The sequence below is a fragment of the Drosophila bipectinata genome, chromosome XR (assembly GCF_030179905.1).
Source record: "Drosophila bipectinata strain 14024-0381.07 chromosome XR, DbipHiC1v2, whole genome shotgun sequence".
Lineage (NCBI taxonomy): Eukaryota > Metazoa > Arthropoda > Insecta > Diptera > Drosophilidae > Drosophila > Drosophila bipectinata.
Window position 1 is genome coordinate 11,246,784 of NC_091735.1, and position 13,884 is coordinate 11,260,667.

The 13,884-nt window shown below is 40.0% G+C and overlaps 1 protein-coding gene across 2 annotated transcripts in view; it reads left to right on the top strand.

Moving 5' to 3' along the window:
* Positions 1-346: 346 nt before the first annotated feature.
* Positions 347-13,884, top strand: part of NetB (Netrin-B) — an 81,877-nt gene continuing 68,339 nt past the window's right edge. The window contains exons 1-2 of one of the 2 annotated variants that reach the window (XM_043212900.2): positions 347-665; positions 1,181-2,717. In XM_043212900.2, the coding sequence (XP_043068835.1) occupies positions 1,205-2,717 (1,513 nt within the window). In that variant the 5' untranslated portion in view covers positions 347-665; positions 1,181-1,204. Of the gene's footprint in view, positions 670-1,180; positions 2,718-13,884 lie in introns of both variants that reach the window. The other variant, XM_043212899.2, reaches the window with a different exon arrangement.

The following is a 13,884-nucleotide window of genomic DNA, read 5'->3' on the forward strand; positions in this document are numbered from 1 at the left end:
CCAGAAGTGGAGGCTTTTTACAACGCACTTTTAGACGTATTCCAGATTCCTGATTAAGGATTTATGTATAAGTGTATGCAGGTTTAAATTATCAAAAGTAATTGCATATTTAGATGACAGTTTAGAGAAGATCGGCATGGTATGGGGAGATGACGGGCTTTTTCTAGGGGACAATTTCCGCGGAGGCTGCAACCGGTTCGCGCCGCTCTCTCTGTCACTGCCGCGCTCTCTGACACCGTTGACACGCACGCGCAGTCGAAAATCTCGGCTTCGGCTCCTAGCGAACGCAACCGAGCGCTGCCGAAGGCGGCAGAGTGAACGAATGAGCTTCGCCGGCATCCAGAGGTATCGGATGTTTCAGTCGACGAGGCGACGCAGCAGAGTAACGGTAAACAGTCGCGACGTCACACAGGAACGCTATCAAGGGCAGAGACGCTTAGAGATTTCGTCGCTGTCAGAAGTAACGCCGTGTCGCGTCTTGTTTTTGTTTTTTGTTTGTTTAGTGAAACGATCTGATTCGCGCGTGTGTCTTGCAACAGGCAACAGTGAACCAAATAAACTGATCCACAGTATATAATCAAATAAAAATATAAACGAATAGAGAGAGAGACTATAGTGAGTTGGAGGAACTCGTGGAGTGCGAGGTATCTCGAGTCTGAGTTAGTGTATGTACGTACATACATAGGTGATACGCGGGGATACTACAAGGTTTTTCATATTCCTGATCGAGATTGAAGCAGACAAAATATATTTTATACCTAATAGTTTTAGTTAAAAGGTATAGTTACAGGTCATGGGACTTATTAAATACTGAATCAAAATATTAAATTGTCACAACATATATTGTGTTTTCTTTTCTGAGGACCGCGTTTTCCCGGTTTTTATTGATATAGAGTTTTTAATATTTTTTTTTTATTTTTTTATACCATCAGTTGTTTAAAATACTGACATAAAATTAATTGTATGTACTATTGATTTATTGAGTTTTGGGTAAATGTGCCATCGGAAAGGATAATAAATATTTTTGAATTTTTCAAAATGCAGTAGTTAATGTTTCCTAAACTATATAGATGTCATTCTTTATTTGGAATATGAAAAGCTTGGGGAAGTCTGTCCCACTGTTCTCTGGTTGCCATACGTTGACATCACCGTTTACTTGTTGACCTCCTTCGCTATCCAGGGTTGAGAGTGCCAGGAATCCACTATGACAATGGCAAGCCTGCTCCTGGCACTGACACTAGCGCTGATCCTTGGCCTGGCCGTGGGTCCTCGACCAGCCTCCGCCGCTGGCGCCTCCACCAACGACCCCTGCTACTTTGAGGGCAAGCCGCGCAAGTGCCTGCCCAGCTTCGTGAACGCCGCCTACGGGAATCCGGTTCATGCCTCGAGTGTGTGCGGCGGCCAGCAGCCGGAGAGGTACTGCGAATTGCTGCGCGACGGTAGCACCGGCGAGTGCCGCACCTGCGACATGCAACAGCAGCAGCAGCAACTGCGGTATGGAGCTGCCGCACTGACCGACTTGAATAACCCCAGCAATGTAACTTGCTGGCGGTCGGGGGGGGTCAATGTGCCCCACGACCCGGACAGCGCGCCGCCGGACAATGTGACCCTGACCCTGTCACTGGGCAAGAAGTACGAGCTAACTTACATCTCGCTGTCGTTTTGCCCGCGCTCCCCCCGCCCCGACTCCCTAGCCATCTTCAAGAGCTCCGACTTCGGGCAGACTTGGCAGCCGTTCCAGTTCTACAGCTCCCAGTGCCAGAAGTTCTATGGCCGCCCGGATCGGGCCAAGATCTCCAAGTTCAACGAACAAGAGGCACGTTGCATTAATTCCCAGCACGATGTCAGCGGCGCCGGGGCTGGCACAGGAGGCGCGCCCCAACGATTCGCCTTCAATACCTTGGAGGGGAGACCCTCTGCCAACGATTTGGACGCCTCCCTGGTGCTCCAGGACTGGGTGACCGCCACCGACATCCGAGTGGTTTTCCACCGCCTGGAACTGCCACCGCAATTGCTGAAGGCTAAGAACGCCAACAGCTTCAGCGACGAGATGGGAGGCAGTCAGGAAACGGACGATGACAACGACGACGCCGATCTGGAACTAGACGGCGACCAGGACGAGTACGATTACAATCTACAGGACAACGATAGCGGCGACGCTGGCTACGACGAAGAGTACGAGGAGCCCAAGAAGAAGCTGGAGCTTGACGACGAACTGCATCTGGACTACGCCAGCGATGGCGAAGCGTCCAAACGGCACTCCTCCAAGCACAAGGGAAATCTCTATGAGAAACACTACCAAGGAAAGCTCTCAGCCACCACACCACCCGAATCGTCCAAGAGCACCCCGTCCAGCACCACCACCGCCTCTGCCGTCGCCCAAACAGTCCTGCCCGTTTCCCATCAGTATGCTGTCTCTGACTTTGCCGTCGGTGGGCGTTGCAAGTGCAACGGCCATGCTTCCGAATGTGTGGCCACCGCCGGATCCACGACCGGATCAGGACTCTCGGACCCGGACGATGGCCAGGACGAAGACTCGCACCTCGCGGCAGGGCACTTCGGTCGCAGCTCCCTGCCATTGCAAATGGGCTTCAAACTGGCCATGACTTGCGCCTGCAAGCACAATACCGCTGGACCCGAGTGCGAGCGTTGCAAGCCCTTTTACTTCGACCGCCCTTGGGGCAGGGCCACCGACCAAGATGCCAACGAGTGCAAAAGTAAGTACCTTGACACATTTCCTGCCACACAGAAATGAGGCAACTGCATATCTGGGGATGTTTGTATAAAAGGATTAAAAATTAGGAATGTGATGCATAAAAATATCGTAATTTTATGATTTCTCTAGACACAATATCCGAGGTGTTTAAAAAGAGTTTATATATATGTACATTATATATAATTAGTTTTAAATATACTTATATTGTGATTAAGTTATGACACTAAGTCTTTAGACAGTCTTTACTAAAGTTTTGGTTTTCCCTCAATGCTTAAAAAATACGTAAAAATAGTAGTAAAATAGTAAATAGTAATTGTAATATATTATTATTAATATTTTATTACTTAAATAATTATTTCCATAAAAATTGTATTCTATGATATCAGGCTACTATATTTAATATAATCTTTGAAACACATAATTCTTAGAAGAATTACATATATTTAGAAGAAAATTCCATGATATTTAGATATTAAATTCCATCCACTTAATCGTCTGTCTTTGCTGTCCCAATTTAAGTGTCCAATAAATCGTGTTTTGAGGTTGGATTGGCCTTAGCGGTTCCTGGTTACTAAAGATATAAATTTATATTATATTATAGATATATGATATATATATATATATCACAGACGATAATCATTTAAATATGCCCCAATTTGCCACTTTTTTTAAAAACGTTTTATTTTAGAAATTCCCTTTTTTTTGAAAGATAAGTTCACTTTAAACCTTGAAAACTTGGGAAAACATTATACCATTCTGAGGCTTCTATTCTTTCATTGCACTCGAAGCGTGAACCCCGGGTGCGGGATCCCTCTTTTTTATTCTGTAATGGTCATTGGAGCGACCCTCGGCAAAGAGCCAGAGCTCTTTTCATGGTCACTGGCAGTGGACACTGCAATTGAGTGCATTTGCTGGTGACTGGATGGCTGAATGGAGGGGGAAATGGAGCATGGAACGTACGTGTGCTCTAAATCGAGTGCCGATTTCAATTGTGAGCATTGTGTGCCACTCCACCACCTCCCACTGTCCATGCCCTCCTCCTTTGTGACATTGGAGTGCTCGCCATCGATCCCAATGCTCCGTAATGCCATCAACATTCCTTCTCTTGCATTCTTTATTCAATACTTGGGAAATGGCGCAGTTGAAAGCCTCGAATCGAGACGATTGTCTGTACCCCATTGCCATCCAGAAATATTTTATTTAAATAAGTAATCAAATTATTAGTTTTAACCTTATCTCTAAATCGCCCCTATCTCTTAAGATTCAACAATGCCTATATGAAATGCCTACAATACCTAAAATACAATACCTGCCTAATACTTTATTTAAAGAAAATTGCCTTAAAATTGCTTTACTAGCGACTTCTAAGTAATTCCTTAATGACAGTCATTACATTATCTTATGAAAATCATTTTAGCTTTTTAATATATTTTTTTTTAAATATCTTTTTAATACTTTTCATATAACATTTCTGAACGAAAAAACGGATCAAAAAAGATATATTCTTAGTTTTATAACATGAAAAGTGACAGGTAGGAAACAATCCAAAACATTTTCGCAAATATTCCCTTTGAAAAGTCAACATCGCCATCATTGTCATCAAACATTCTAAAGCTTATGCACATGGTTTATCCCCTGGTTTATCCCCTTTAGATGGACTCACCTTGGCAGTCCGCCTCCGCAAAGAGCCATAAATTACTAATGATTAACTTTTTGTAAGCCATTGACGTCGACGTTGGTCGTACCCCCCTCCAAAATTAATCAAAAAGCATCAAACCTGAAGAGACACTGGGGTTTTTGGTGATGATTCGGGGTGGTTACGCGTACGTACGAACCGCACCATCGTAGGCCAGCTTCGTTCAGTTATATGGCAGCAGAGCCAAGACAGTCGTCACTAATTTATTACTTAAGCGACAAAACAAGGAAAAAGGAATCCTATTTTATTGGACTGGACTGGACTGAACCATGGACTGAAGGATTAAGAACTTGGAAAGTAACCAAGGAATATTTATAGTGTGGTTTATTTATAGAAATATCTTTCTCACAAAAGTAATAGCAAAAACTTATGAATTTGGTCTAAAATATGGTCAAATTTAGATTCACAATTAACTAGAAAGGAAAGCTAACTTTGGTCGGAGCCAAATTTGATATACCCTTGCAGATAAAACCGGATATATATCGCAAACATCGGATATAGTTGGCCGACCATTATGAGAATACCTTATGAAATTTGGTAGGTAGGTAAACTGACCAACAATAGAATCTGTACTAAGTTCCAGCTTTCTATCTTTAAAAACACGAAAGTTGGGTCATTTCCGATCGTTCAGTTATATGACAGCAATAGGATATAGTCTGCCGATCCATATGAAATTTGGAGGGTCGTATTGTTTTGCTAAAAATAGCACTCATGCAAAATCCGAATCTATCTCTAAAAACACAAAAGTTATACCATTTCCATTATACCATTATACCATTATACAATGAATCACTTATATGGAACCTATATGATAAAGTCGGCCGATCCCGGCCGTTCCGACTTACATATATACTGTGTGAAAAGGAAAAAAGAGATTAGTTTGCGGAGAAACAGACTGACGGAAAGACGGACATGCTCATATCAACTCAGGAGGTGATCATGATCAAGAATATATATGTACATATATGTACTTTATAGGGTCGGAGATGTCTCCTTCACTGCGTTGCACACTTTTGGACAAAATTATAATACCCTCTGCAAGGGGATAAAAATGTGCCTATCGGTTGTAACATATAACATGAAACAGATGTATTTTTTCTTCACAATCAATCAACAATGTATTTTTTCTGGACTTCACAAATATAAAGCCAGATTTTATTTAATATGCAATTTTTTTTTCAAATAAATTCTGTACATTTTATGTTCCCACATATGTATGTATGTAGGTAGGTCCCTCGCGTGAAAACAGAACAAGAACTGGAGTATTTACGCAGTAACGTAAAATATTTTGCTACCTACTGTGGTGTGACTTTATTTCTCAGAGTTCCTGAACGCATAGGAATCCCCTTTGACCAGCCACGCCCCCGCCCCTACTTGCTTTCCGCTCACTTCCGAACCATTGAGTCGCACATTAATATTTGGATTTGCTTTATTCGCCGGCGGTTTGTTTCGATTCCGTTTGTAGTTCGGCGGTCGCTTTTGGAAGCGATCCGATAAATTGCTCCCTTTCCCAGTCCCCATGCCTCATATCTCATTCCCATGTCCACTCGTTTCGAACAGGTCGTTTCGAACAGTGGGTGATTAAGTGAATATACTCTGTAAAAATAATATGAAAAAAAAAATTCAAAGTTGAAGTAAAGGATTTTATTGGATTATGATTTTTATAATTTTTTGGAAACTAATACTTATTTTTTCAAAGATTTCTAAAGAGCCAATTAAGTACTGTGAAAAAGGTTGATATAGTACACTTTTGTAATTTTAAAATTTGATTATTGTAATATATAAAAGTTTGTTTTTTATCTGACCAGGTACAAAATTCAACTTAAATATCGTAAAACAGAAGAATATTCATAATGTTGTCATGTACGCGATCTGATTGAGAAAAAATCGATCAATTTGACTATTTCTCAGGCTTATTAAGCGAACAATAGTTGTAACTATTTTATTATGCCTAAAAATTGGCCGACTCGTTTTACTGTAAATTCGGTAGCTCACGGCTCGCGGGCCTCTGGGGTCGAGTGAAGCGCATCTAATTCGAGACATCTGTTAAATTTTTGGCAGACTGCAGCCGTTCCGGGAGCGGGGGTGGTAGAAACAAAGAGGCAGGGACAGGGGCAGGGGTAGGGTTGGTGGCATTGGCAATGGAAACCAACAAGCCAAGGGGCCGTCCCGTCCGGCCCCGTTGTTGCCGTCCCCTTTTCATTTAACTGGACCTCGGGTCTTGTGTCCTTTATTGAGATGCTGTTTTCTTTATTACATTTATTTTTGTGTGATTTTCATGTGTTTACCCCTCCGCCTGCCCGTCTCTCTTTCCACACGCTCAGTGTCGGTCCGAGGGGTGTTCGGTGTGCTTCTGTGTGTGTACATATATGCAGCTCGGGGGCGCGACAAATTCGCTTCGAAACTAATTCGTTTGCCAATTGTGCCTGGTAATCCCGACAGCTGGGCGCTCTTTGGGTGAGCGGGAATAGTGGGACGAGGTGTTAACGATGCTACAAATTTATACATTCCGCATCTAGGCACCCAGTACTGACTTGCAACAAATTGGCCTAGCTTTCCTCCTATTGCACTGCCAATTTCATCAGGGGTTTTTCTAGATCCGAATAAAATTCGTGAAGGTTTTGATTCTACCGTGTAATCTGGCCTTGATATGGGATATAGTATGTTGTTGCAAGGAAGTCACTTAAATTTCTAAAACATTAGCGAAGAGATTGCTTTTATATTAATGCGGTAAAATATACACGATACCGGGTATCAAAACCTTCTTCAGCCTCTTTCTCGATTTAAATCTTTGTGTTGTCGCTATCACTCTAAATAAAACTCTATTAAAGCGAAGTAAAAAAGTTTTTCTTAAAACCCAAAAATCTCTCACTGTGCACATGAAATAGTGGAACATAAAACAACAGGAGCTGAAAAATAGAATAAGTTACCTAGCGGTTGGTAGTTGAGTTGTTTCACAAACTAGGAAAAAAAATGCAACATTTTATGCATAACCACAATGCTGTGGCTTTCTTTCCAGCCTCACTAGATCCTTATTGTCCTGCCCGAACGCTGGAAGGATGGGAGACGGTTGGGGTGTCAATGTAATAAAATACTACTATCGTTTCGATTTATCCTTTAGTTTTTTGTTTTAGTCGCTCGCCCCTTTAACTCTGCAAAAAGAAGTTGACAATTTAAAAAACGCAAAAATCGCGCTAGAGTCTCGTGCATAATGAGTGTCCTTTGTGCGGTGGCCGGATTCGAGACTGTACTTAATTTGCATGCAACCCGCCGGCCACGGGCATAAATGTGATTTGTTTCGTTGTCTGGAATTTAAGCGAAATTGTTTGCAAAATGCGCAATGGGAATCTTAATCGGGCTAAAATTCACTCATTGTCTAGTGGAGTGCTTATAGCAAAGGACTTCTGGAATGTTTTTGAGCAATTTATTTCCTCCCATCTAATGAATGAAGCTGCAGTAGAGGGAGGCAGCAGTAAATAAGGAGAAAAATCGAGAAAAGCTTTACAATATAGCCAAATTTTGCAACAGTTAGGACATTATTGCGGAATTAAATAGATATAACTTGATACTTTGTGGAGAGGCATTAAGACCTAAACTTTACAGCGGATCGAGAGAATGCTCCAAGAAACATCTTGAAGTGGAAACAAAAGAATCCCGATGTGTTTGTGAAAGAAATTATAGGAATTGTTTAATGGCAGCCCTTATAGAACTACCAGTAACAAAATGCTTAAGTTTCGAACCGGTGCCAACTGCATTTCTGCGTAAACGGTAAACTTGGATCGGTTACACCGGGGGATTGCCGTACATTCTGGCAGTTCCATCTGCAGGACTCATGACTTCGAAAGCACTCGAATTACAGGCATCACTTTACAGCGTTTGATTCATCATTTTTACTTTTATTTAATTGTTCCCGCGAGCATTTGTGAACCACCAGTTTCACCATTCCCTGGGAATGTTACAAGATTGCTACTGCCTATACTACACCCACAGCAACCAAACATTTTTGGGGTCTGGCTGCCTCTTGGCCGAAGAACAACTATAAGTTGATGGTTTTTTAGCTTTTGCCAGAAACTTGAAACCTTTCAACTGCACCAAACTATGACCCACGTAGCCCCGCCCAAGTTGCTGTTTTTGTCGCTGTTTGTTGCATATTTTTTTACTGACTTTTTCTCAAGCAATTACTTTTTAATTTGAGCGAGCATTTTGCGCCAGCAACAAAAGAACCACGTCAATAGTTGCAACGCCCCATTAAATCACCTACTTCTACAGCTTCTTGTCTTCCGTCCCAACTACACTTAGAAAAAATGAGTAGAATGGAGCTACAGAGGAGTTGCATTTACTCTCTCATAACTGTTGCGAAAGGTGATATCAATACTTGAAAGATTATAATTCAAGTTCTAGTTTATTGGCCAAAATTCTTCTCGAGTCTCAGTGTTCGGGGGGTTGTGGCTGATTAAAGGAACCTATAAAAAAAACTCCGCCCACGAAAATAAAAAAAAAAAAAAAAAGCTGCTATTTTTTCTTTTGACATTGCTTTCCATATGGAATGGCTAGCCTCCATCGAGTCGTTTTTTATGCGACTCTCATTTTTTGGTCAGCCGCCGCAGATGTTGTTTGTGCCATCCGCTGCTTTGGGCCAAAGGCACTTCAAAGAGCCTCTCGGTCTTGGCTTTTTTTATATGTTGGTTAATGCATCTCCAATTAGATTTCGCTATAAAAATTAATTTTTAATTTATGCTTTCCAGCAACAAAAATGACTTCATCGTGTGTCACTGGGGCCAAACAGTTTCCCTACTTGGTAACACTTTCAGTATGTATTTTTATCACAAAATCATAAGGCCTTCAGAGATTATCAGGTCACTTGTTGAAGTCTTTAAGAACCTCATTTTTCCTTTTAAATTGGACTCTAATTCTTATTTCGCTCACTTGTCAGATGCAGACGAATATTTCAATTAATTCGTTCGCTTTTTACTCTCTTTTACGTTTTTATTTTATTTTTTGTGAAGTGTGCTTGGTTTTTTTTATAGGTAGTTCTGTTTACTTTTGTTGTTTACCCTCTGGTCTTGGTTTTGTTCTTTCGCTTGCCTGGAGTTCAACTCCGATCCTGGTCCGAAGACCCGGAATACTTTTAAGGTTCTTTGTTTTTCCAGTATTGTTTCTACTATGATTTGGTTTTGTTTTTATGAGTCAGGTTTTCGTTCTTGGCATTAGTACATCGAAGATGTATTGAAGTTTATTGGATTTTAATACATTACTGCCTATTTCTGCTTTATTGAATTCCTTATTTATTATTAACGACTTCCACCCAAGACTCAATGCTTTATAAACTAGTGAAATATTTAAATTATAAACACTAAAAACACTAACACTAACACTAAACAGTACTAAAAACGATTCCTGTCTTCTTGTAACTGGTTAAAACTGCCTTTCACATATTACAACAGATTTATAGATTTTTAAAATTTATTAATTACACAGTGCGACAGTGATTTGGAACTTTTGAAGAGACCTAGTAGGAATTGTTCATTAGGTCGAGTATAGTATAAAACCGTGATTGAAATTTTTTTAACACCCTCAAAATCTTGATTTATTTAGAAAAAACGGTTTTTCGGGACTTTTTTGCTCCTAAAAATTCCTAAGCGCGTAATTTTAAAACGATTTTAAAATTGTAGACGTTTTTTAATAGTTTAATGTTGTAGCTTTTGAAAAAAAAAATAGATCCTTAATTTATTTAAACAAAAAGGATACAATTTTTACGCAAGAAACTGACATTTTTGAATTTTTGTCGTGTTTTTTAGACTTTGACGCCATTTTTTCGGTACAATTTCTAAGAAATGATATAATTTTTGACACATATCAATATTGTCTCGTTAATTCTGAATAAAAGCGTTATAACATCAACAATTCTCATAATTTCCTAATAAAATTGGTCTCGTTTTATTCTCGTGTGGTCTTGTCAAATTAGAGAGTTTTGACATGAGAGCTATTTTTGGCAAAATATTACGACATGCCAAATTTCATAAAGATCGGCCGACTATATCCTATAGCTGCGATATATCTGATTGATCGGAAATGACCCAACTTTCGTGATTTTGAAGATAGAAAGCTGGAACTTAGTACAGATTATATTTTTGGTCAGATAATCCGACCCACTCAATTTCATAAGGATTGGCCAACTATATCCTATAGCTGCCATATAACTGAACGATCGGAAATGTTTTTTGGTGGAAATACCAACTTTGGTATTTTTGAAGATAGAAGTTTGGACTTTTTTTTAGATTTTATATTATAATAAATTGGGTTATATTATTATACATATTTTCATAGGGATCGGCCAACTATATCCGATGTTTGCGATATATATCCGGTTTTAACTGCAAGGGTGTATCAACTTCGACTCCGCCCGAAGTTAGCTTTCCTTTCTTGTTTAAAATATTTTTGTAATATTTTATGTAAAACTCTTATTTAATTTTTTTTTATAAATATTTGGTTGTATTAGACCTTTTTGTAGTAATATATCATGTATATTTAGGTTCTAATTCTATTAGACGTTTTTTTGTTGAGATGGAGGGCTTAACTAACTCATTTCCATCTATCTTTAAAAAACGAAAAAATTATTAAAACATCTGGTTTTTGGAAAAATATTTGCTAGGGTGTAAAAACTGAAACTCCTTTCAAAATAAGTCCTGCTTACTCATTTTAGTTGTTTTTTGTTTTTACAGATATGTTTCTCCATTTCCGTTTCTCCGACTTAGTCGGGTCGTGTTTAGCTGCAAATTGCAATTAGTGTTGACTTATGCTGCGATGTGGGGGATTCCAGAGACAGGAAAGCCATTTGCAAGCCCTTTCTTTTTCTTTTATTTTCTTGTGGCATTTGCGGGTTGTTTGGATTTCGTTTGCTAAAAGCATAGTTCCTTGCTTTCTCAATTGATTCGATAGAGATTCCTTCACTGACGTACCTAAACATTTTATTCTCGTTCAATAATTTCGGGTAATTCATACAATTCTTCGCAAAATAAAATACAGTTCTAATCCCTTTCCTTGGCTAAAATTGTATCCAAAAACTATTCCACTCACCTTCTACCTCTGGTGGTATTTTAATTGCCAAATATTTTGTAATGCACTGCAAAAAAAAATAAGAAAAAGTAAAACAATGAAACAAACCCCTAAAAAACGACAAAGCAGTATAGAAACAATGTTTGTTTAGTTAGTTTTCGGGGTATATGTTACGGTGAAGTTGCCGCCACAATTTAAAAACAATTTTGATTGCAATTTTGATCCAAATGATTTCAGTGGGTAGGTGGGTCGAGGGTTTTGGGGACTCGTTTAAAATGTCCGACTGCGTCAGGGTCACCTTTCCGATTTCGGTTTCATCTCGTTAGTTGCCTTGAAAATTCACATAAATTAAAGGCACGGAGAAACTATTATAGCATTTTGTCGTGGCTTCGATTGCCATGGCTGTGTGTTAATGAAGAAAATTATATTTTGAGGTGGTGGTGTGACATGGAACTAGGGATGTTGCGGTGTCGGGGTTCAGTGGGTCTGCCTTTAGTCGGAAAAGCATTTCAAACCAAAAATGTTCTGCCCTACGCGGAAATGGCTCATTTGGTGGAGGGTGATAGTCGGGCATGTGTGAAGCGTGAAAATACTGCGTCTTGGGGAAAATATTGTATTTTATTCATACTCTCAAAGAAACTGTTTAAAACACGAAATATCGCACCTTTTTTTCGAAGAGTGGGTCAGCTCGAAAACTTTCAAAAAGATTTGAAGGTATTAAAAATTAAGTTATTTAATCTATTCAGCTAGTTTCTTACCATTCTTAAACATCTGTAACTTCTAGACATAGTTACATTAATTGCTAGATAGATTCCAAAGTCCCAATTGTTTAGGGACAAGTCATAATAGTCCCGACTTGTGGCACTACCACCTCTATCTACATTTTTCGATCAGGTATAAGCCAACCTGGCAGCACTCGAATGGGTCGGTCTTCTGTGTGTGTTCCACATCCCATTGGGGAGTCTCGGCACACTTAAAAAATTAATTTTCAAGCAGCATTTTGATGGCCTTTTCCTCCAGACGAAAATGGGTGAGCGTCGTGTGGCACCTGGAAAGGGGGGGATGTTAATAAGTTCCAGCGATTTGTTGCCTGTCTCTCGAGCTCCCACAGCTTCCCCTTCTTTCCCTCTTGCCGCAACCCCCACAGTTCCCTTTGCATTTAAGTGTTAATCACTTCCAATTCGAATTTGTTTTTAGTTTAGTTTATATTTTTTCTGTGTTTGTTTGCCACTTTTAACACAATGAAGAAGGGTGTTCTCCCTAGAGGATTGGTAACCAGGCGCCGTTATGTGGTACTTACACTAAAAATAAAATGTGTTTTCTCTTACATTTTTAATAGAAGTTGGAAGTAATAAAGTGATTTTTGTGAAAAGTATACAATGCCAGAGACACCTATGTATAAGTACTAAAGCATTTGGATGTATATATTCTCTTTAAGTATTCTGTATTTATACCCTAGATTTTTGGGAATTTATTCATTTTTGTTGTGTATTTTCTTTTATGTATGTTTTCATTAAAAATGGTGAGGCTACAAAATGATTCAACGAACGAATTAGCAGATCTTAGGGTTTTAACCTTTACGTAACCTTTACGGTGGGTGTAGTTCAGATACTTGCCTTGAAAGCCATAGGAGGTATAATAATTATTTTTGTAAGATATATGAAGTATTAAATAGCAAAGCTAAACTACTTAATAATTTGAAAGCCTTTGGATTCCTTGCCTTGATGGTTGCCTTTTTGGGGAGGTTATCTTCGTTGTCGAATCCCATTACTGCATCATCTTTCTAGGCCTTTTTTAAGTTACACGTGGACCGCATGCGGGTGGGGCCTTGAAATGAGGTAGGGGCAAAGACCACGAGGGGTTGGCCAGGGACGTAGGTAAAAGGCAGATAAAACTGCAGCACGTAGTCGTTAAAATTTTTTTGAAAAGCGCGAAAGCGTAGCATTGACTGCCAAATGAAAGCCAGGCAAATAAAAGCCAGCGAAAAGAGCTGGCTCTCCCCCAGTAGGGGGAGCACAGATTCGACTGCACTGACCACGGAAGGGTGAGTGAGGGGCTGGCCGGTCATTGGGGGTGGGGCCGGGCGCAGCAGTAACCGCAGAATCATGCGGCCTTCGGTTAGTTTGAATCGTTTCTCCTGTAAAAGCATTTCAAATTCCATTTCTTTTCGCCCTTCTTTTTTATCTTTTTCACATTCTTTGGGGCTTTTCTATTTGACTTGTGGGAGTAGCAGTGGGGGAGGGGCGGGCGATCAATGGTGCAAGGGTGTATCTCGTGGCGGGAGGGATGGGTAACGGTGGTTGGTTAGTTGAGTGCGTCTCTTTGCACTTCATTGAGCCGTGCAAGTGTTAAAAGTGTATCAAATTGCGTGGTTTTTATGCCACCAAAAGAGACGGCTGTATATCAGACGAAAGAG